At 47.8% G+C, this 23,985-nt stretch overlaps 3 protein-coding genes across 3 annotated transcripts; 1 reads left to right on the top strand and 2 right to left on the bottom strand.

Annotated features, from left to right (window-relative positions):
- Positions 1 to 107: 107 nt before the first annotated feature.
- Positions 108 to 10,658, bottom strand: CUTA (cutA divalent cation tolerance homolog). Its single transcript, XM_075519454.1, has 6 exons — positions 10,401 to 10,658; positions 7,745 to 7,893; positions 4,015 to 4,074; positions 2,703 to 2,748; positions 2,293 to 2,342; positions 108 to 1,735 (listed from the first exon to the last, which is right to left on the bottom strand). The coding sequence occupies exons 1-6, from the start codon at positions 10,479 to 10,481 to the stop codon at positions 1,633 to 1,635; spliced, it is 489 nt and encodes a 162-aa protein (XP_075375569.1). The 5' UTR covers positions 10,482 to 10,658; the 3' UTR covers positions 108 to 1,632.
- A 1,376-nt stretch (positions 10,659 to 12,034) lies between these two features.
- Positions 12,035 to 20,488, top strand: PSMD5 (proteasome 26S subunit, non-ATPase 5). Its single transcript, XM_075519453.1, has 10 exons — positions 12,035 to 12,282; positions 12,485 to 12,629; positions 13,301 to 13,414; positions 13,871 to 13,999; positions 14,766 to 14,875; positions 15,315 to 15,457; positions 15,947 to 16,138; positions 16,982 to 17,091; positions 17,796 to 17,936; positions 18,441 to 20,488. Exons 1-10 carry the CDS (start codon positions 12,110 to 12,112, stop codon positions 18,696 to 18,698), a joined length of 1,515 nt encoding a protein of 504 aa, XP_075375568.1. The 5' UTR covers positions 12,035 to 12,109; the 3' UTR covers positions 18,699 to 20,488.
- Positions 20,489 to 21,927: 1,439 nt separating this feature from the next.
- On the bottom strand, positions 21,928 to 23,738 carry B3GALT9 (beta-1,3-galactosyltransferase 9). Its single transcript, XM_075519838.1, is given in 4 exon segments — positions 21,928 to 23,028; positions 23,533 to 23,607; positions 23,609 to 23,695; positions 23,697 to 23,738. Coding segments are annotated over 4 exon segments (1,305 nt in total).
- Between the last annotated feature and the right edge of the window lie 247 nt (positions 23,739 to 23,985).

Here is a 23,985-nt window from a genome sequence, read left to right as displayed (position 1 = left end):
TGCCACGATGCAGCCGGTGCTGCTGGGTTGTGCTCCCTGCCAGGGCGAGGCGTGCCCGGGGCCGGAGAGATGCTGCCGCGAAGCATGGGAAGGGCGGAAGGATGGGAAGGGGCGAGTGTGGGTGGGGGACAGGGCCACCCCTTGCAGTGAGGGGTTTTGGAGAGAGGGGCTGCCTTCACTCGCAGTCCTACTGACGGCCCCCCCCCCACTTAATCTTAGCCTAAAACTTGCACATGGCACAACGTAGCCCTGACAGGGCTAAACAAAGCTTTGCTTCGGGTGCGGTGCAGACCTGGCCTGGAGGTGCTGGTGCTCACCTCATGTGCTTTGTTCCTTTTTGCCAGACAACGTGCCTAGCTGGTGCCCTGTTTCTTTGGATTTAGCACTGAAAAGTTTCCTGCTCTCGGAGCCCAGACCATCTTCCCTCCTATCTTCTCTTTCCTGCACCTGGGAGCCTTCCCCGCACTACCTCTGATGGGGCCACGCGGGCACAGCTCTCGATACCTGCAAAGCGCCCTGCACCGCTTCTCCACGAGCCCGAGACAAGCAGATCGGAGCCAGCGGAGCATCGCTCAGCATCGGGCTGGAGAGAGTCGCTGCAAACCCACGACGGGCCCTTCCTCCTGCCCAGCTCACTGCGGATGCTGCGCCTGCAAACTGCAACAACACGGGAGCCTGCCCAGGTAAGAAACGCTCCTGTTTATTCCCTTCCTAGTCACATAAATAACTCGATAGTGTTCCATAAGTTACATCCTATTAAACTATTAACATGAGCATCTTTTTACAAGGTTAAACTTGGCCCAGGTAGAAAGCCACTGTTCAGGCGTGGGTAGGGGATGCAGGGCTGGGGCCGTGCTGCCCCGCAGCCGGGCGATGCCCTGGTCCTGCTGGCACTTGGTTTCCCTGAACTGGCAGTGGATATTGCCCAGCTCGGCGCGGCTCTCCCTGGTTTCGCAGGGTCAGTGCATGCACTGCTCGTGGCTCCTGGTAAAAGCTTGCGGCATCTGCTCAAGTTTGGTGTTTTCCTGGATTTTGTACACTCGAACCAGCATGTTGCGTGACAGCAGGAGAGGGTGTGAGCTGGCACATCGCCGGGTGCCCGGCCACATGCTGCTGCCTCCAGGCTGGGGGAGCAGGAGGCAGAGCGGGGCAGGATGCTGTGACAGCCGCTGTGGGGGAGCAGGGGGGCCAGGCAGGGTTTCAGGCGCTGGCTGCGGGGACGCACGACGCTGGAGGGGCTGCCGGGGGCTGCCAGGCCGTGGCTACCAGCTGGCACTTGCTGCTGGGAGCCTGAGACAGCCCCCAAATGCTGCAGCGTCCTGACACGAGCATCTCGGTGTATCCTCATCTGCAACGCTGCAACAGCCCTTGGTGCACGGAGCCCTTCCCCACTTTGGCCTCCGCCGTCTCCGGGCTGCTCGGTGCTCCCTGGAGCACAGGGTCAGGCCGAGGAGGGGATGTTTGGAGTGCAAACAAAATTTCCAATCCCAAGCTTCTGTGTTACAGCAAACCCATGAAGATATAAGCTGCCTCCCCATGCGTGCATAACTCCGGCTCGCACAGGGAGACCGGCGCAGCTCGGCACGTTTCACCTGGTCTCCCCAAAAGCGAGGTGCTTTCTGCACTTTGCAGTCAGTCCCGTGGGACACTTTCCTCTATCCATTTGAGGTAGAGAGGGTTTCCTTGGTCAATAGGCAGGCTGATGATTTCAGGAATTTCAAAGGGATGGATGGATCTAAAGTGGAAACAGACGCAGAGGAACAGTGTCACCGACGGCCCCGCGGCAGAACAGTCCCGCTCACAGGCGCAGGAAGCAGGGATCTCCGCTCCCAGCGGTGCGCGCCAGCCCTGCCCCACGCTCTCCGCTGACTTCAAAGCACCCACATCTTCTTTTTGCCACGTGAGAATTTTGCTTTGAGTTTGGGGTTTACCACAGCCAGCAGCTGACTGCCAGGGGCCCTGGCCCAAAGCTGGCTGCACTCACCCAAGCACTCAGGGCTTGGGAAACGTGGGAAATCTGCCAGGAGGCAGCCAGGGAATAACCTGTGTTAGGAGAAGGAGAATCCCTCCTTGTACCCAGTACGGAGGGGCTGGTTGAAGCCCAGCAGCCGATATTCCCACCAACGGTTTTTTTTGCTGATGCCATCCCTGGTTTTTTCTGGCTCACAAGGGGCACTTACACCCTCCCTGGGTGGGAACGGGCTCAAGGAACCTGACTCCCAAAGCCTGAGCATGAGATGGCAGCATACCTTGGATAGGAAACCCAGTGCTCCCACGGAGCCGGAGCCTCACCTGACGTAGTTGGACAATTCGCCTATTTTGGATGTCCTTGTTTTCACTAACTGTGGAGAGTAAAAAACCAAACCAAAACAAAAACCAGGGGAGAAGTAAAAGGGACGGAGCAATTCTGCATGCACAGTTCCACCGCAGCCATCCAGCACGGCTGGCACCCAGCAGTGCGACAGGCGTCCTTCCTGGGCTCTTTCCTGGGGGATGTCCCCTGTGGTGGCAGGATGAGGGGCTGAGCCGGGCTGCCACCCCCAGCCACCACTGCCGTGCCTGCAGGCGGGTGCTCGGGGTCCCTGGGTACTGTCCCAAATCTCGGGCAGGTTGGTGCCACCCTCCCCAAACCACCCCGCAGCCCCTTTTGGCTGGGGCTGTCTGGGAGGAGGATTTTCATGACGTGGGGAATTGTCACTTACCAGCAGTATTTCAGTGGATTCTTCCAGTTCCCCTTTCCAGAAATACCTAGATTTAAAAGAAAAGAAGCATCAGCAAATACAGCTCTGTGTGCAGCCATGCCGACTCCCCTGGGGGGTTTAGTTTCTCTGCTTGGCGCTCTCCGCACGTGGCCGTTCCTTTACAAAGTGGTGCTCAAGAAGCATCGCTGGCCCCAAAAGTCTGCCGTGCACGTGATTGAGCACCCTGGATTTACAGACCAGAGCCTCCTTGGCTGTGCCAGCCTCGAGAGAGCTGCCCAGGGGGAACAGCAGGGCAAAGGAGCTGGGACTGGGGTGGCCGTGGGGGACACTGTGGCGGTGGCCCCGCTCCAAGCAGGGCCGGGGGACGGTGCCTGCAGGGCCGGCGGCGTGGCTGCAGCTGGGAGGCTGAGCGCAGCAGCATCACGCTTTTTTCCTCTCTTTCCCTGCAGGAGAGGACATGTACTTCTCGTGAGTCAGATATGACCTTTCAAAACATTTATCTTGACAGAAGGCCATCGTGATTTCATCTGCGCGCTGGGTTCCTGGGCGAGGAGGCATTTGGAGGAGTCACGGTGTCTCCTGAGCAAGGGCATGGAGGAGAAACCAGCTGGAGCAGGCAGGGCTGTGCATCAGCAACTCGGCTCTGGCCGCTGTGGCTCGGAGGGAACCAAGCGGAAGGGGAAGAAGGGTGTTACTGGGTTTGCCCTATCTCAGCAGCCTCGGCTGGGCTATGGGAGGGTCTGGGGCGTGCACTGCGAGGAGCCCCTCCTGTGGGGGGGCTGCGATGTGGGGCCAGGCCAGGGTGCTCCTGCGAGAAAATGGCTGCTTTGGGGCTTTGCTCTTTAACCCCTCTAACAAGCGCAATCCCTTTGCGTGGATGGCTGAGGATACCTGCAGAGCACGGCTGGTTGTATTTCAAGGTCAAAGATACTGTTCTTCCTTCCTGAAAGTGCTGCTTAATATTGTAAAGGCCTTTTCTGGTCTCTATCTTAGCTTCTTTTTAGATCTTCTAAAAACCGGCGCTATGTCCTCAGGACCATAAATCACCCTGCTCTTCGCTAGATCCCCGTGTAGCTAAGTAACCAATAAATAAATGGTCCCCACTGGCAATCGGAGCATCTGCACTCCGTAATAAGCTTAGCGCACTTTGCACGGGTGAGGATCATCTCTACCATCTGCAACAACAAACAGACCCAGCAGCCTTCTGGAAACTGCCTCCTCTCCCTGGGGCCGTGGGGTGTCCATCTCCTCCTTCCCCCGCCGGGGAGCCCGGGTTCGCCTCCTCCGTTGGGGAATATTCAGCCCAACTTACAAGGCCAAGCTCTTTGGCAGGATGTTCACGTAGGCAGCCAGCTTCTTATCCATGATGGCCCTGGGTGAGACAGGAGCGGGAGTTAGTGCCTGTCCCCAGCTCGCTGCAGCTCAGTGCTTGCCCCCAGCCACGGGGACATTCCCTCGTGCTGCCCCTGACCGCCGGCGCCAGCTTTGACGTTGGAGATGGGTGAGTTGGGGTTAATTATTACCATGGGAAAGCAGAGGCAAATGTGACCTCCAGCTGGAGCTGCTTCAGGTCCTCCTGGCACAGCTCTGGGACTGTCCCCGCCGTCCCCCCCTCCGCCAAGCAGGAAAATTTGGTGTTGCTCCTGGCCCGGAGCAACGCACGGGACCTGTGCCTCACACGGTGCAAGGATCCTGCCCAGCGCCAGCCCTGTGCCCCTCTCGCCGCAGGGACACCAGGGCAGGGGCTGAGCCATGGGGCCGTGAGAACCGGGGCTGGGACGGACGCAAAGGGGTTTGTCTCCCAGTCATGTATTTATGCTGTCAAACTGTGCGTCTTCCTTGCATAGCAGACTAAATGTGGATCTTGTTAAATTAACAACATCAAGGTTTTTCTACCCAAAACCTCCTAGAAATCCGAAGCCCAAATGAATTCCTTCCCTCAGGCTGTGCCTCCTTTAGTTGTGGGCTGATTTGTTATTGCAGAGCTGCTTGGGTCTGCCAGCAGAAGTGATATTTAAGTGATTAAAGAGCATTGAAGCAATCTCAGGGTGGATTTTTAGAAGAACTAGGTCAAATGTTGTGTTTTCTGACCACAGCAATGTCTGGGCCCTTCTCACAGAGATGGCAGCCCCGTCCCTCTTGCAGGCAGCTCTGTTAAAGGCGCTGCACTAGTGACTTCACCTTTGGTTTTCTTTAACACCCGCGTCGCCAGGCACTACTTTGCACCAAGTGCTTTGACAATGCGAACATTTAACTTCTAGATGACCTTGAATTGCAGTGAAGGCAGGAGTTATTAGATACTGGAAGGCTCGATTCAACACCCTGAAAAAATTAACCCTTAGTTAGCTAAAGAAAACCATTCTGATTAACTTCTGCTCCCATCTGAAATGCCCTCCGGGATGTTTCTGGCCCAGAGCAAGTTAAAAATTTATTGCCCTTGCATCCAGGGTATGGTACAGCCTGGAGGCGATTACAAAACGAACCGGCCAGTGTGCCCCCGAAGACGAGCAGAAGGAGCACAAGAAGTGCCTCCCCCACGGCAGCGACCTGAAGACACCCCGGTCAGGGTGCTAATGCGCAACTGCATCACGCATCGCGATCTGGCCTCTGACCCGTAAGCCGGGCTCTTGTTTGAATGTGCGTAAGCTCCTTTGCACGTCTTTATTATCATCCCTGCTTTCTCTGTCTGTCTGTAGTTTATACCTCGCAACTACGAGCCCAAGGCAAAGGTGCTCTTGTGGGGCTGCACAGGCTCTGCTGTGGGGCAGGGAGGAATCGGGAGCAGCCGGGGCGCTGGGAGGAAAGCAGCCCTTCCCAACGATCCTACAACAGCTCACCACCCCAGCAGTGCACTGGAGAACCAGTGCCTGGACCCAGCTGAACTCGTGGGATCAGGTTTAATGTTTAAGCACAGCAAGGCAACGGAGATGGACTTCTCTCTGCCGATGGCTCAGGGGAACCGCGGCCTGAGAGGACAGCCATCCGAGGAGGCTCCGGGGTGTTTGCTCTCACCGTGTGTAGCCAGTTCGAGGCATTTAATGCTTGTAAAGCATCTTGAGTTAATCTGTAGGCCGACAAACTGCAGCAGCACAAGCGGAGATATCCCTGCTGTGTTTATCATGTCAGACACATGGCATGAATCATTTTGTTTTTGTTGCCTGCAACTTCCAAGTCACTTTAGCGGAGGAACCTTTTGATTTGGGTGAGTACCTTCTAATTGCTTCTGCTCTGTCCCAATAAACTGTGATCCTAACTGAGATCCTGAACTTTGTTCTAGCAAGCTGAGCGGAAACAAGCGGCCACCATGGGAATGGGAAACGTTGTAAGAAGCTGAACGTGATCTGTGGAAAAACGTCTGCATAATGCATGATATCTCTGGGTTGGGTATTTAATGTGTGTTTCTTTGTCCCTGCTTCACAACAGGATCTGAACTGACACAGATGAAATATTAATAAGCAGAAAAGCAAAGCAAATGATATGCACAAATCTAAACCAGAACCAGAGGCTGAGAGGCTGCTTGGGTGTTAGCTAAGTTATGAGAGGTGCAGTGGGCACACCATCCAGCCCAAAGGGGTCAGCTTCCCACAGCAGGCTCAGGGGAGAGACTAGATCTCCTGTGTGGATGTGGGCTTTCTTCTGAGGATTTTAAATTAATAGTAATCCAGATAAACTGAGTTAGAACTGATGCAATGAACAAGCCAGATGCTGAATTCTACCTGCAGGTTATCTGCTTTCACAAACCCTGAACTCCTCTCCCTTAAAACCAGCAGAAAATTTCCTTGCAGTCTGATCCGTCAGAGTGAGTGCTCCACTGGGCAACATAAAAGAAGAATAAACATGACAGCACCAGGAAAATGGTGAGTGGGAAAATAAGTTGTAGAAGCCCTGTGTCATCCTCTACAATCATGGCTTATTCATCCAAATTCCGAAACAAAGGAATAATTACCCCACCAGTAAAAACACAACCAAAGTACATATACCTCAGCAATGGGGAGTGATTTATTTCCTCTCCCTTCCCTGCAAGATAAGGCACAAAGAGTGGAAAACATTTGCAAAGCTGTTAAGATGAAGCATTTGCAGGAACTGAGGCTCTTTTCACCAGCCATGTACAGTTACTCCTTTTTTCAGAAGACATCAAGCCGTACAGATATTATTCTATTTGAATTTCTTAATACAGTTGCAGTATTTAAGGTGACACAAAATCCCTTTCAGTAGCCTGTCAGTTCCTGAACGACTGTTTGGGAACACTTTACAGAGGATGGGGAGAGTTTTTGGCAAGCAGCAGGGTAGCAGGGAAAACAGCACAGGAGGTGTTGCAGGAAACTTAATGGTCCATCATAAACATTTCCCCAGTCAACACGGTTTCAGTACTTTGAACAAACCATCTATTGAGTCAGGGACTGATGGCTATGTGAAAAAAACTGCATGCAAAACATCATGCAAAGTATCTCATACATTAAAAGAGGAAAAAAAAATCAAGGTAAAGCCTCATTCCCTGAAGTTTGTCTGGTGAGCAGAGCGCAGGCTTCCAGGCGGTACCTACAAGTGCCTGTTCCGTGTTTGCTGTGGACCACTTTTGTCTTTTATTTATTTTCATGGCAGTGTGCTGTGCTTCTTCCCTCTCCATAAACGCTTCTCTGGGAATTTATCTGTGTTGTTCCAGAGAAGAAGGACTGTGGCAGATCAGAGAACATGGGGCTGGGGCTTAATCCATCTCAATACCTAGAGATTTAGGGCCATGGCTTTAAAATGGGTCTTGAGAATGAAAGGCAGTGGAATAAATTGAGAATTGGCTTGATGTTACTGTGGCATTGACTTCAGAGGCAATTGTCAGCTTTCTTTAGAAAGCACAGCTCTTGATAAGTGGATATGTGATACAGAGAGAGAAAGAGGGAGAGTGTAAGAGAAAAGGAGCACCATTCCGATAGAAGTGCAAAGTGCAGAGAAGTACAGCTCCTCTCGAGGGACAAGGAAAGGCTTTCTTCCACAAGAAGCTGCTTTCGAACAATTCAAGCAGACAAGCAGGGGAAGCATCTCTGTACCTTGCAATATCCTTGGCAATCTGCTCGTTGAGACAGTTGATGAAGGCAATGGAGTGGGTCCCAGAGACGTAGCTGCCGGTGACGGCAGAGTGCAGCTGAAGAGCGAGACTCCTCAGCACCGGGTACATCAGCAAAGACAGAGTCACCACCTAAAATGCAAAATATACCAGTGGTGTTAGGTGAAATATTGCATTTTGTAAAAGTAAGCATTTACATTATCCGTGGCTCAGGGGAAGTCTCCAGTCTTCTTTCGTTCAACATTACAGTAATGCTAGTTGTAATTTAAGTGAAAACATGCTCGTAGGGAGATTCATTCCCCTCCGATGAGGCCAATCTAGTACTGTGCCAAGTGCTCGGGGCAGGAAAGGGTCAGTTTTTGGGGCTGTATCTGCCCAGAGGTGCCCAGACCCATACTGCGGGAGGGCACACCCCAGACGAATGGGGGCTACAGACCCCACTGCACGGCCTCAGCAGCCAGGACTGGTTTTCCGAAGAAGAATAAGGAGGTAAGTCACTAATTGTCTCTGTTAAAATACATCTCTGTTGCAAAAAGGGACGAGAAGGGAACCACCAGGCGTGGCTCCCACATCAAGCACATCTTCTTTCCTGCTGAGGACGCATCCTGCAGCCACCCGTTGGCTGTGTGCCCGGGGGGAGGCACGTCCACCTCTCTGGGAGACGGCGGGGACCCTCTGCCTGCCCGGGGATGTGGGAAGGAGGAGAGCAGTGTGTCAGGTAGGGGTAGGGATCTGGCCATGGGAAACAGATTTGGGCTGGAGCCTGATGCGGGACCGGAGCCACGGGAAGCCTGGGGTCATACAGTCTGGGCTGGGACCCGGAGCGCTTTCATCCTGCCCTGCCAGCCCGGGACGATTCCTCTCTTCTACTGACAGATGTTGCGCAGCCCACCCAGGCTATGATACAGACTCGCATAGCAGGCGAGGGAGGATAAGACTTAAATGCAGGTTTTAAGTTCATTTCATCTTAATTATCTGATACTAACAGGACAGTGAAATTGGATCCTTTCAGGCACAGAAATCCTAATGGACACAGCCCGGGTCTCTAGGGCTGTCTGTGTCCCGCCGGGCTGCAGGAAACAATAATGCTTTCTCCGCGGCCTGGCAGGGCAGTGGCAACAAGTTGGTTTTGCCGTACATTAGATGCTATTCCTGGCAAGCCCCTTAGCTGCTCTTTGTACTCACACGCCATAAACACAGTCAGGTAAAAATATCTAATTATCTCAGCAGGGACGTTGCTGGACTAGCGAGGTTCATTTGGTGTGCTGAGTAACAGCCGAAGGATGGTGCCCGTACCCGGGGCTGCAGCGCTCGCCGTCTCTGCACAGCTGCTCTTCTCTTTGTCTTTTGTCTTGTTTTTGAAATAAACAGCATCTGGCCCTTATTCAACTACAGTGGTAAAAAAATGCTTATAAGACTAAGAATATATTCCTTTTTCCCTCTTACTTCCACCCTCCTTTGTCCTCTGAAAAACCTCCCATTACAGGGCCAATGTCAGAGGTTTGTTTTTTTTTTTTAAAAAAGATTGAATTAAAAAAATATCTCTTGTCACCACAAAAACAGGGCTCCTTTCTGTTTGGAAAATGACTGATGTGCTATATTGGTTGTCTCCTCTTTTCCAATCCATTTGAGAAATATTCTTTGTTATCACAAGGCTTCTCATAATAATTTTTAGAGCTTCTTTTGTGCTCTTTTTTTCCACTAAGCCATTTAACAAATATTATGCAACAAATCCCAGAAGCTACTCAGATAGTTACAAGCCAAACAGAGATATGCTGGTGTATCTATTTTTCCAGATTAGAATGTAATCATGCTCCCTGCTCAGGAAAAAAAGAAATCCGACCTGTTCAGCACGACAACCATTAATCTTCTTGGAGATGTATGTGCATGTGATTAGCAAATCCCCATGAATATTTGTGACTGAGTATTAGTACAAGAGTGACCACTCTCTTGGTTTTTTGGGTGTTTTTCCCCTTCTTTTTCTGAAAAGAAAGATAAAAGCCCCCTTTTTTTCTTTTCAGAATAATTGTATTTGCCAAGGGATGGTGCAAAAGTGAAGGGGTGAAACTTCAGGATTCCTACCTGATAAACCGAATAAACTCAGGACTGTCAAAATGTTAAAGTGAACAAAATTGAAAAACCTGCTGTGAGATTTTAAGTATTTCACCGAAAAGCACCGACCAGCAAAATGACAGTTGAGTTTAGAGAGACTGAGATTTCTGCAAGATTTGTTTTGGCTTTGGTGAACTAAAAAACAGCTTTAGGGTTTAAAATTACCATGTTAGGACTTTTTGCCTAGTTTTGATGAGATTCTGTAAAAAAAAAAAAAACCAAAACGGCCAAACACAACTTGTGGCAATCCCGTGTAGGCTGCGAGCTTCCTCAGCACAAGTGGAAAAAAATTCCTAAGAAATTTGCTTTGCTCTCTGCAGAGACTGAGAATACATTCCTCCTGCATGATCTTTTTCTTTTTCTTTTTTTTTTTTTTTTTTTTGCAGAGGTTCCCCTATACAGGTAGGGACAGAGGCATTTCCACGGCTGCCTGGGTTCGCACCCACGACGCTCCCCAGCGGGTCACCCGCGTCCCCCCATCCCAAGCACGAAGCCGGCCCCGGCAGCGCCAGAGGGCTCCCACTTACCAGCAGCAAGGTGCCACGGCCCGGCCGGGGCCAGCCCTGGGCAGCGGGCAGCAGCGGGCAGCGCTGGCTCAGCCACTCCATCTCCCCGGCCGGGCGAGAGGCTGTGTCCCCTCCGTCCCTCCACCTGCTCTGCCCCGAGCTGGGAAGGCTGCCTGGGAAGGCTGCCCGCAACGAGCACTAACTCCTCCTCCTCTTCCTCCCCGGCTGCCTGCGGGCTGGTACCTGCCTGTCTGCCCCAGCGCGGGGCTGAGGCGTGGGCCCGCGGGCCAGCATGGCGTCCCCACGGCTCTCCTGCCTCCCCACGGACCCTTCCCTGCCCTCCCCTGCCGCCCCCAGCCCTACCGTCCAGCCTCGCTGCCCGCCTGCACGGCCAGCTGCCCGACCCGCAGGGCTCGGAGGATTGATGCTGGGGCCCGGCACCCCCAGAAGCGGGGTCAAGGCCATCGCAGGGACAAATACTCCCCGCGGCATCGACGCCGTTACCAAAGCCGCCTGCACCAGCACCTGCTGGAGAAATCCCTCCCTCCAGCCTAAGCACTGAGCCCGCTCCCTCCCGGAGCCGCCTCAGGTGCTCTGAGACGCTTGCCGATGCCGTTCGGCACTTTTGCTTTCATTTTCCCATCTATAAAACCGTTTTTTTTCCTCAGATTTAATATTGTTGGGGCTCTGTACTCTTTGGATAGATACTAGAAAGCTGGTAAGCCTTGTGTTGTTTGGGCCTAAAATGCTCCTGTAAGCAATCCAGTGCAGAGGAACAGAGAGCTCCATTCTGTCTCCACTGACTTTATTACGTTACTGTCAGTTCTCATAAGCTATTAGGAAAACATATCCATCGCCAGCCCGTGGAGCACAGCTCTTCTGGTGCAGCGGCCTGAGCCTGGGTTTAGACTAAAGCCTCTGACGGCTGAACCGTCCCGGCAGGCATCGGCGGGCAGGCGCTGGAAGAAGCCGAAGACGCTTTGCCTGCTTGGAGACGGCGGGAGGTGTGAAACACCCCCAAGCTCCGCAGCACGGTGACAGCCATGTATTTGCTACACTCAATTGTCTCCCCTGTTGTCCATGGGCTGAAAAAATGGTGTTTTCTTCTGCTGGTGTGAAGCGAACCCCGCGTTTGCTTGCGGTACGGCCCACCGTGAAGTGGCTGAGTTGTCCCATCGCCATGAGCGGGGACGAGGTGCGGCACGGGGGGGGGGGGGGTCCCGGCACTGCAGCCCCCTCCCAGCCAGCGGGACCGGCCCCGGGCTGCAGCTCTGCCACCTCGGCATCTCCAGGCTGAACTTCCACGTCCCCACCTCGCGGGTGTGACACCGCTCCGTCCCTCCGGGCCCGCCGCACGTTTGGCCCTGGAGGGGCCCGTTCTCCACAGCCCGGGGAGCGCCACCGCCTGCCAGCGCTGCCGCGGCCGGCTCCGGGTACAGGCGGGACGGCGGCTCCGCTGCTTCCCCCCCGCCCGCGGCCGCGCTCGCGTGAGGCGGGAAGGAGCGCAGCCCCCCCCGCGCCCCCTCCCCGCGCCGCAGCGGCCCCGCCCCGCTCTAGCACCGCCCCTCGCGCTCCTGTCCAATCAGACCGCGAGTCAGGCGGAGCCACGAGAGGGCGGGGCGCGCCCGCCATTTTGTTTACGGCGCGGCGGACGCGAAAGAGGCCCCTGGCGACGGCGCGGCGGTTGCTAGGGGCGGCGGGCTCTCGCGAGGCTTTCCGGCGGCGCCAAGATGGCGGAGGCGGTGGTGGAGCTGCTGGAGCGGGCGGCCCGGCGGGAGGCGCCGCTGGAGGAGCTGCGGGCCCTGCGGCTCGCCGTGCAGGCCGTGCCGCCCGCAGCCCTCCGCGCCCGCCTCAGCGACGACCACCTGGGAGCGCTCTTCGCCCTCCTCAGTGTCAATGACCGGTGAGTGGCGGCCCGGCCCCGCGGGCCTGAGCCGGCTCGGCCGCCTCCCCTCTCCCTTTCTCCCGGAGCACGGTGGCTCCTGCTGCTACCCCGTCTGCTTCCGTGCCCTCCTTCAGGGCGGGGGCTGGCACAGCTGAGGATCTGGGAGCATGCGGTGGCGTCCCCCTCCAGAAGGGCTTGGGTTTGTCTCTGTCCCGCCCAGGGAGCAGGTGTCTGCGTGTGTTTCCATCCTGGAGAGGCTGCTGCAGGCCCTGGACCCGGTCTATGTCATCCAGAATCTCAGAGAAGAGCTTCAGAAAGGGCTTTTCCACCCCGACGACTCCGTGAAAATCCTCACCATATCTCAGGTACAGGGTTTTCCTTCAGGAGGAGGGGACAGAGCTCTGTCTTGAGCCAGGCTGGGTCAGTCCTAACCTGTTACTGCTGTTTCATGTCCTAATTTGTGACAAAAGCACTACATCAAGTGTTATCTGCAGGAATTGCGCTCTTACACGCTCATGCAATTTTGGATAAATACTGTGCAATGTGTGGGTGTATCATGCTTTATGATGTGTCCATTAAACATGATGTTTAAAACTGTGTCTTGACAGAAGTAACTTGTAAATGAATCTTCTGTCACATGTTCTGGACAAAGCTTTCTAAGCCAGCACTGACAGCAGGTGCCGTAAGAATTAAGTGCAGCAACATTTTGATATTCAGGATACTTTGAACAATATTGTGGAAACACGGAAGAGGAATAGGCTGTAGTAACTTGACACTTGTTGCGTTAATTTAAAAGAATAGAATGGGGGAACATTGTAGTTTGGAATGGACTTCTAGAGGTTTCAGGTCCAGCCCCCAGCTAAAAGGGGGGCCAGCTTGCAGCAGGCTGCTCAGGGTATTGTCCAACTGAGTTCTGAGTATCTCCAAAAATGGTGATTCTGTCTGTCTGGGTAGCTGTTCCAGTGCTTGAATATCCTTATAGTGGAAAAAGTTTGTTTTAATGTTATTGAAAATAATTACTTAATCATGTCTTTAGGTTGGGAGGATCGTTGAAAATTCAGATGCTGTTACAGAAATTCTAAACAGTTCTGAACTATTACGGCAAATAATAAATTGCATTGGTGGAGAGAAAATAGCAGTGGCTAAAGAGGTAAGCATTACTTTCTTTTTTTCTTCCTCTACAAACTGATGTGGACACTGCACAGAATGCTTTTTCTGCTGTGTCTGAGATGGCAGCCTCTGCTCTTCTTTGAAGAAAAGAGAGCTTATGTTGCTTGAAAGATGTTATAAGCATGTAGGTGCTCTAAGCCCAGAAGTTACTTAGATGTGATAGAGAATTTACCTAGAACTCTTACCTTCCAGTAGCTGTTTATGCCAAAGTGAACTCATAGATCTGAATTTAATGCCAGGGACGTGGATCGCAGTAACCATAACTAGCTCTTGTCAATGATACAGTAATTCTCATTGAAAAGTGAATCACAATTAAAATTTTAGATGTGTAACACTGTTTAATATGTTAGTACAGAACAGTGAAACTAAGTCAGATCATCTTGGATTTTCTTCTCTTTGTGTTTTTCTTATACTACGTTGCTGTTTTTGTTTCCAGGCCATCAAATCTCTCTCAAGAATAGCACAGACGCAAGATGGCTTAGAGGCTTTATTTGTGAGCAGTTTGCTGAGTGACTTGAAAAACGTCATGGCAACAAATGATATTGTTCGATACAGAGTATATGAGGTAGGGATGCGACCAATGTTAGCGTTTGAATGACATTATACTGCAGTTCTCTTGGACTGTAGTTCTGAATTACAGTCTGGATTTTATGACTTGCTTTTAAGTTAGTATTCATCACTGCTTTACAAACTTTTCTTCGTGTCTACGTTTTGTCGAGACTAGAAAGGAGTAGGAAGGGTACAGCAGTGTTGGCCCTCAAATAATGTCATAACTTTTCTTTCTCAGTTTATGGTACAAAAGTGTGAAGCACTGTTTACATCTTTTATTTTCTAACTTGTGGTGCCTAGGGCATTGGACAGGCTACACAGAGTTATTAAAGATACAATAAAATGTTTGCTTCTCTGAAAGTAAAAGTAAAATAGCTGCTGTAGTCTCTTAACCTTTGGATGTGAAGTGCTGTTGAAACTTCTGGAGGGGGGAAGAGACCGAGAGAGAGATGCCAAGTGTGTCAGCCTAGATACGTATGGCAAAGGAGAAATCGTACAATTTAGCCGTTCTAGAGCTTAATGGGGATAGCAGTGATGGTCCTCTGAAGAAAAGATGACTGTGAATAGAAATCAAATGCATATGCTATATAAACTAGGAACTCCTTATGAGCTTGTTTCAGGCAAACATTTAGGTTAATTATGAAAACATCATGAAATTCTGTATTTAATATGTATAGGGTTATCAGCATTATAAGACGTATTTGACCATTACTGTGAATTGTTATCATTATAATGTTTTTATAAACCACCCCCTTTTTTTTTTCCCCTGTGCTTTTATTTAGTTAATTGTTGAGATTTCTTCGGTATCAGCAGATTCGCTAAATTACTGTGCAAACAGTGGATTAATATCAGAGTTAATTGGAGAGCTGACTGGAGATGATGTGCTGGTCAGGTATGTAGGTAGTGAGTTTGCCAGTGAGATTTCCCCCATTGTTAAAACTCTGATGTTCAGTCTTAAAATAGCACTCTTTAAACACATTTGTGTGTGTTTCGCATGAAACCCTTTTCAGGAAAACACTTTATCTGCCTCTTCTTAAACAGCCTTGAGTGTAAAATACTGTATGCTTAAATTTGAGAACCAAGATGAAGTTTCCCCAGTATGCTGTGATAATTGTAATGCTGGGCTGCAATATAAACACTTTAGAATTCTTTCAAACTATACACCTAAAGTAAGATAGCTGAGTAAGCACTGGACAGTCAGGGTAGTTTGTTTTTCTTTGTTTGTTTGTTTGTTTGGATTTTGTCTTAAGGGTAGAAAACCTGTTTTTTCTTAATCACGAAGTACTTAAACCCATTTGGAATAGGCCAAAATAACTGTTTGTGTGTTACAGAGCTACATGTATAGAGATGGTGACCTCACTGGCCCATACTCCACATGGGCGTCAGTATCTTGCTCAACAAGGAATTATCGATAAAATTTCGAACATCATCGTTGGTGCAGAGTCTGATCCTTTCTCGGGCTTCTATTTACCAGGTTACATCGTGCATTTCTTGTTTCCAGTGTTTACTGCTTGCTTTTATTAATGAGTTAAATTGAGAGGACTATTAAGCCTCTCTTTTAAAAGCTCATGTGAATTCTTGAATATTAGAACATGTATGTGGATGCATACAAAAAATGCTGAAGAACAGTCTAACACATGAATAGTATTACTCATTAACAGTGGTAGCACAGGTGAGGTCTGGAGAGACTGTACTATACGTTTGAAGTTTGTGTTATTGTAGCCTTTTTTTTTTTTTTTTTTTTAATTCGAGAAGACAGCAGTTACAGCATGAATTAAGTAACTTCCAAAATACTGGCTTAGTTCTGTCCTTACTCTGATGCCTTTCACAAACAATATTCAGACTTAATAACACTAGTTTAGCAGTGAAACAATCTTATGTTAATGTATATTTAATTTTGACATTGCTAAAGTTATTGTTCCTCCACTCTGAATGCTTTTTTTGTTTTGTTTTGTTCTCTCAGGATTTGTTAAATTTTTTGGAAATCTGGCTGTTGTAGACAGTCCACAGCAGATCTGTGAACGATATCCTGTCTTTATGGAAAAGGTCTTTGAAATGGCAGAAAGTCATGATCCGACCATGATTGGAGTGGCTGTGGACACACTAGGAATCCTGGGATCAAATGTGGAAGGCAAACAGGTTTTACAGAAAACTAGTTAGTATCATTTTTTTTCTTTAATAAAACTTTCTCAGTATGTCATACAAAAGTGAAGTGATTTGGTGTAATAGAGAAAGGAATTGAAAAATGTGGTGTGTTTTTTTTTTTTTTTTGTCTAATAATCAAGGGTGTCTGAATAGCTGTGCTCTAGCAGGTAAGGTGTTTTTTAACTGTCTTGCCAAGCATGGCAGTGTGAAATGCCTGGCAGCTGGAATTCTGGTATCGCAACCGTGATTTAAATTATTCTTTTCTAGTGAGCTGCATCATAGGAATTGTCAGTAGTTGTGTTATTTTAGATTTCTCTCTTTCTACTGATGTCATGACCTTCTCACCAGGATTAGAAAAATATGAACTATCATGTAATGATGGTTTCTCTAAAGACTGCGTTGTTTCTATTAATATAAAACTGTTCAGAGGATTCAAAGTAGGTGCTAGACTTCTTGCTGCTAGTCCAAACTTTGCTTTTTAAGCGAAAATCTGTATTAGCAGATAGCTATTGGAGCATTGTAGAATGGGATAGCAGATTTCTAATTACAAGTCTACTAGGGTCCACACTTCCCAAGTAACTCGATTAGCTGTGACACATAATTTCCTTTTTGGAAATGTTTTGGGTAGTCTGGAGAATTAGCATAAAAGCTTTGGATTTGTCTATCGTAGATCCATATGAAGAGAATCTTACACTGCTTTTATTATAGTAGATCAAGAAGTTGTCTTTCTCAGGTTTAATGTACAACACTCTTTCTACCAGTTAATGTAGTGTAATGTGACTGACAGGTAACTTTGTACTCCTGTAGAGGTCTATCTGGATTAATTAAAAGCACTTTGTTTTTATTTTCAAAGGAAGTAGATTTCAAAATCTGTTAAACAGAATAGGGCACCAGGCAAAGAATGCCCCCACGGAGTTACGACTTCGATGCTTGGATGCAATTTCATCTCTTCTTTACTTGCCTGTAAGTCTGTGGTTTGGTTTGTGTTGTTGGTTGTTTGGTTTTGTTTGTTTGGTTGGTTTTTTGTTTGTTTGGGTTTTTTTTTTAAATCTACAACAATGAAGTTATTGTGCATCTGACTAATTGTGTGAAGACCTTTTGCAGCGTCTAGTTTAGGTAGAAGTGGTAGCTTTCTAGTATTCTGAGTCATTAACTTTACTGTTTTGAAATTTCCTGATTTATTTGTTTGCTTGAAGTTTGAGCTTGTAAGAAGCCAGGTGTTCTGAAATCTGTTTCTAAAACATGAAGTCAAGATAGCATTGGCAAGGGAATGAGAGTAAACAGTTTAATATTCTTTGCTTTAAAGGGATAGTGGCAAACTGCTCTATCCCTTTGTATGTTCTTTAGATCCAGTGATCTGGTTTTTGATATTGTAGCTCTAAATGAGTGAGTAAGCCATTTTCATTTGTCTTGCAGGACTGCACTGAGCACAGCACTTATCTTGTGTATCAAAATCAATTTATTTAAATCTGTCCTCCAAGCTAAATGAAATATAGAAAGCCATTTCTTCATTCATGAAAATAAAGTTGGAAACTTAAACTATTTCAGTTTAATCTGCTGGTGGTTTGTTTTAAAGAACTTCCCTAACTATTGAACATATCCTCAAAACTTGAAAGCTTTTCATAATCCTAATCAAACTCTTTCATTTTTGTACATGGTGCGTGTAGCCAGAGCAGCAGACAGAAGACCTCTTAAGAATGACTGAATCATGGTTCACATCCCTGTCTAGCCAGCCGTTGGAACTCTTCAGGAGCATCAGTACTCAGCCATTCCCTGATCTCCACTGTGGGGCTTTACGGGTATTTACTGTAAGTGCTTTTTGTTTTTAAAGATCAGGTAGTGAATTGTATTGCCATTCGGTCTCAGATATTTTTTTTCTAAGTGAATGCCACAAACTTCTTGTTGAAGCCCTAAGTGGTCAGAAATAAGGCCTTTTTCATTGTGCCCGACTTGCATTCACCATTTAAATAATGCAGCAGACATGTCATGTCTGTAATGCGTATTTTCTTATAAATTGGAGAGGGGAAAAAAAGGCAACAGCTGTGCTCTAGGGTGCTGCTTTGATATTGGAGGCACTGCTGTGATAATTCACTTAAAACTTTAAAGGTAAGCACTGAGCTGTACTTGTTTTCCAGTGTTAAACCCTGCTGCTTGATTTGAGTGATGGTTGTGTAACTACCGTGTAGAATGAATATCCCACTTCATTATTTCTGTTCCTTGGCTATTTGCATAACAGCCTACTGTGTAACTGGGTTTTGGGTTTTTAAAATGAGGTGTTTCACCCTCCCCCCCTCTTTTGTCTTCATGTTTAGGCTATTGCAAATCAACCATGGGCCCAGAAGTTGATGTTTGACAGTCCAGGATTTGTGGAGTACATTGTAGACAGATCTGTGGAGCCTGACAAAGCTTCGAAGGATGCCAAATACGAACTGGTTAAGGCCCTCGTAAACTCTAAAACAATCGCGGAAATCTTTGGCAATCAGTATTACTTGAGGCTTAGGGCTTACTTGCGTGAAGGCCCGTATTATGTTAAGGCAGTTTCTACTACAGCCGTGGAAGGAGCAGAATAATGTCAGTGATGTCTTGGTTCCCCTTCTTGCAAACCATGTTACTGAAATAGGTGTTAAGATATAAGGTGTAAAGACTCCCCACACTGGAATCTCTTTAGATGTCTCTTTAAAGGAATGTGGAGCACTTCGACTCTATTTGAAATGAGTCGTGAGAGCAAATCAAAACCTATAGGGCACAGCATATTTTCCCATAGAATGTCACGGCAGAAGTTCTCTGTGTACTGTCGTGAGACAAGTAACCAAGGTAAGCACTCTGTCAACTGCTGACTGTGTTTTATTTTGCAGAAATTATCAGTATTTAGTTAAACTGTTCGTGGGTTTGGAATTCCTATCGTGTTTTCTCAGTAGATCACAGTTCAGTTAAAAAAAAAAAAAAAAAAAATCCACCAAAACACCTCGAGGTTTGTAACCTCAGATGCTGCCATAGTTTCTCTCTTTTTTTTTTATTATTTTTTTTTTTTACATCTGCCGAACTTGGCACTCGCATGGAACATACTCTTTTAGCCAGTCATATTCTGTCAGAAACCCTGTTGGTAAGAATAAGCTAGTAACGTTCTGTCCACATGAGGGAGTACGAAGTGGATTCTCCTGTTTTCAACTTGCTGGATGTAAGTTTTGCTTGAATAAATAATCCTAAATATAGTTTACATTTTATGCTGAGAATGAAAAAAGCTTTTAGCCCTTTTAAAAACAAATAAATGCACACTATAGTGTATAAAACCAAATTGGGAGCTTTGTCTCCCTTGTTGACTGCGACTTTGTATGGCAGCTCAGTTTACTTGCTCAAGAGGAGCATGAGCGATAGCACTACAAGTCTACTTCAGAACCAAATCTTAAATTGTTTACACTATTTTTTAACAGATAAAATTTTTTAATTTTAAGTGTTATTTAAAAAAAAAAAAAGTAGGATTTTAGTTGCCTGCGTTAGAATAAAAGCTGTAAGAAGATAAAGCTTTCATGTTTAAGGGCAAGAACTGAATCAGGAATATGGAAATGGAGTACCTTACAAAGTTGCATGTCTTCCTCTGAAGACGGTCAGCTAGCTGCGGATGAGATGCAAGACTAGCTGGATGCTCTAGTGACATGTGATGTGTCTTTGTCCATCAAACAGAGGCCACAATGTACTTCATACAAAAGGCTTATATTATTTTTGTTGAGGACGTAAGAATCAAATCTGAGGAATAGGTGGGAGGAGCGTAATAAAACATGAAATTACTACTTTGGGGCTTATTTTAGTAGTGTGCCAAGTCGGGTATACCTCTATGGAAAGTACTTGCTCTGCGTCCCCACTCTGCCGGGTGAAGCAGGATGATCCAGTCACGCAGTAACTCTTTTCTTGCTTGTAGTAGCTTTGAGCTGCAGCAGAGGTGGTGGTATTGCCTGCCAAAAATTGCTGGCAAGGAGTCAAAGTGGACTCAGAGGAGCAGGGTAGGTGGGGAAGATCCCTTACTGTTTAATAAGGTATCTGAATGCAGGTGATCTGCCTTGTTGCTTATGACCTAATATGTGCAAAAGCTGTCATCCAACATTACACTACTGCTGATGCTTTGATCCTAGATGTGCATAATAAACATCTGCTAGTGAGAAATGCAGTACACAGTGTCTCATTTGCGAACGGAGAGAGCACAGAAGCTTCACGAATTCTGCATCCCGAAAAAAACACGGAAGCACTGAAAAGGAAATGAAAACGAGTATGGAAGTCCAAGTTTGTGCTTGGATTGGACAGTTCAGCTTTGTTATTTTAGATGCCTTTGTGCACTGGTAGCTCTGTATGAGCCGTATACTAAAATCTCAGTAAAAGAAATCAATATATAAACCTTTTCTGCAATTCATGAGTCTCTTCCATGTGTGTTTTCAGCTGTTGCTTTTGAAGGTTACTCTGTGTGCTAAGTGTTTAGCATCTGCTTTGCATGGTACATTTGCCAAATACAATATTTTAGAATACACAGAGATGCCAAACAAGGGGAATTTTTATATATGCACATATGCTTTATTTTGTTAAGCTTTGAGCTCAACATTCCGATTAATTGATCAGACGGTTACCCCTTATTATTCATGTGTAGTTCCCTACCCATCCTGTATATTGCCATTTGGTTGACATGTTGCTGCTGGTGTATCTTATATACAAGGGAAAAATTTAAGTGTATTGTCCCCGTCCTCCTCCCCAAGGTAACAGGTGGAGATAATTGAGGAAAAAGCAGAAATGGAATGATGGAGAATGAGAATTGAGGTAACATGCTAAACTTGGTGAACTTGGCTTAAGGAAAAAAAAACACAAACAAAAAAAAACCCCAAACAAAGCTCATCATTTGACCCTGGTTAACAAGCAGCATAACTTGGTACTTAAGAATTGTGGATCCTTCGGAGCACGCCTCCGGGTCCTTCAGTCGCAGCGGGAAGAGCGAACGGTGCCCTCGGAGGTGGGTGCGTGGCTCTTCCCACGTGTCTGTCGCAACTGTAGAAGGGATCTGTCCAGCGAGTCTTTCTACTGCTGAAAGAGCTGATCTGGAAGAGTTAACCTGGAGGATGCAGGCATGGGTGGGGATTGTGTTCTGTGGCTGGTTCCTAATTTGGGGAATTTTTACCTTTTGACTAAGGTTGTTGTTACCAGTATGCTGGTGAATTTGTTCTGGCTTCGCTGCTGGTGCTCCGCTCCAGCATAATGTTATGGCATTGAGCTGCTTGTGTCAGTGTTTCTCTGATGCCACGACTGACAGAAATACAAGATTCTTTAGCAGGTAAGTTGGATTTCTTGCCTAGAATCTCCCCAGGCTGTTTCCCTAGGCAATTCCCATGGTGGTTCAACGTCTGTTCCCACTCTAAGCTGTTCGTAGTTTCACTGCTACTGTAAAACAGGCGGCAGCTCCCTGCTGTGGACGGAAAGATTCCCCTTTGTTACAAAACACCTTGGAAGTAGGTGACACCTCGTTCAGATAAATGCAGAAGGAGTTTTGGCATGAGGTAGAGGACTTCAAAAGTCTGGAAAACACTGGATACAGACACAGTTTCTTAGAATACTCTTTTTTTTTTTTTTTTTTTTTACTTGTATGCATGCACTTGTAGGTGGCTAGAGTACATCCAGTTCTCCTGCTGCTGTAGCGTGCTACAGCATTGAGAATTCATTTGCTGTTGAAGGGAAGAGAGCTAACTTTGAGAGGAGATCATTATTACTGAATGTTAACAGGATAAAACAGCTGGTAAAAGAAAATTCAGGCTTTCTTTGTAGAAGTTAATCGGCAAAATGAAGAACCTCATTTTTAATTCTCTCTAAGTTAAACTGTTTGAACTTATCAATATAGGTCAAAACCTTGCAGGACACCAGACCGTAGTAAGTTTCCAGTAATGAGCAATCTTTCCCATCGCTTGTTTCCTTCCAGTCTTTAAATAACTCGTCCTCTTTCACGTTGGAAGAGGTGAAAATGAATTTATAGCAGCATCGATTGTAGCTGATGTGCTTCTCCCCAGAAAATCGAGAGCTGTGAATGGGAGCGATGCCAGCTTTTTTAGCACAGATCCCGACAAAGATATCGGGGGGCATTGAAACTGGCACCTCCTTGGCGGCCACGTACACCTTGCGAGCGACGTCCTGGGACATGACGAAAGCCCTGCCATCGCAGTAATCTGGGTAAAACTCTTCCGAGTATTGATGGATGGGAACAAAGCCCGGGCTTTCGGGGTCTCTGTCGGGCACTCCTTGATGAATGACTCTCCCGATGTAAATGTCCTCTAGCTGCGTTAAGCTAAGCAGGTATCCAGCCAGACTTGGAATACTGACAAACATGTCTTCATCTGTTTTAAGAATATACCTTGCATGGGGACAGAAAGTCACTGTCCACTCCACGCTCATCAACATCTTCTGTGTCTGCGTCTTGGGAGAATCAATGAAACTGCCTTCAATAATGTCTCTGTGCTTTTGAGACTCTTCGTGGATCTCCAGCTGGGTGGTTACTGACGCTGGCTTTCCTAAAGCAAACAGAGTAAGGACAGCATAACCGCTGGCGTCTGTCACGTTGCCCCACGTCTGCCTGATCGTGTTGCGCCTTGTCCTGTTTTCTGGGCTACTGCAGACAAGAACGAGCAAAAATACCTCTTGATGGGAGCATGTTGCTGCACTGTTGAGAGTGTAAGAGAGATTGGCCTTTACGGGATCCATATCCAGCTTCCTGGCCCTCTCCCTGATTTCGAGAGTCTTTGCATCAGTGTAAGAAAGAGGTAATGACCGCAGGAAGTATTCCTCCAGTAAATCTGCTCCAAAAAGCAGCATGTGGAAAAGCAAGACATTAAAGAGGATGAAGCACCACTGGTGAGTCCGGAGCCTGCAGAGGGTCAGCTGGGGAAGCGAAGACACAGACACTGAGTTCTCTTGCTACTGGAACAGAAAGGCTTTCTTTCATTTTATAATATATTCATGCAAAACAATCATGACTTTCAGACCATGCTCTTTGTATTGTTAGTGTAAAGCTCTTTTCCTCCTAGAAGCTTAAGCAACCCTACTCCTTGTGGCACAGCGAGATCCCAAGCTGGGAAGGACATGACCATGCTGTAGTTTAGAAGGCTCCTTTCTGTGCATCCATGTGTGGAAATACTGAGAAATAACACGCTATTAATATTTTCTGACTGTTTTTAACCTGTTACTGAAGGCCTGAGATGCTAATGAGGACCTGTAACGTTAATAGGTGTCCTCAAACGAGAGTCTTTGGTACTTGGCCTGACAAGGCCTTTGAAAGCCGGCAGGACAAGAAGCCGAAGGGAAAGTGTTCTCCCTGCTGTCGCAGAGGGAACAGCCTCATCCTCGCCTCTGTGCTGCGGCTGAGCAACAAGCTGGAGCACTTACCTGCATGGTGGTGGGAGTTCTCCCTGCAGCAGGGTCCGTGGTCACGGCGGAGGCAGTTTCTCCCCGGCAGAGGCTTAACGGGGCAGCGTCCGTATCTGGGTCTGCAGGATCCAGTTACTGCCCGGTACCCGGAGACCACGGCTTCCACCTCACCTGCCTGCGGGGAGGAAAGACGATCCCAGGGGATGATCGTGTTGCAGGTGCATAAAACACAAAGCAAGCAAGACTCTAGCCTTTCCCTTTATTCATTTCTGACTCGTGGGGTTGGGTCTCTGAGAAATAAAGAAGTGAAGCAACTGCTAGGGCTTGCTTGGTAAGAGGGGTCCTCTGGTACCCTTGTGAAGCTGTGTTAGGTCTGCCAGTTTGTTTTTTACAGCTGTGCCATTTTGGTGTTGGTTCCCCCATCCAGGGCAGTTGACCCCTGCGCTGAGCACTCTGCGTCTCCCGAGATGG

Source organism: Mycteria americana, chromosome 17 (assembly GCF_035582795.1).
Source record: "Mycteria americana isolate JAX WOST 10 ecotype Jacksonville Zoo and Gardens chromosome 17, USCA_MyAme_1.0, whole genome shotgun sequence".
NCBI classification, from domain to species: domain Eukaryota; kingdom Metazoa; phylum Chordata; class Aves; order Ciconiiformes; family Ciconiidae; genus Mycteria; species Mycteria americana.
This window is presented reverse-complemented; position numbering and strand designations above follow the sequence as displayed.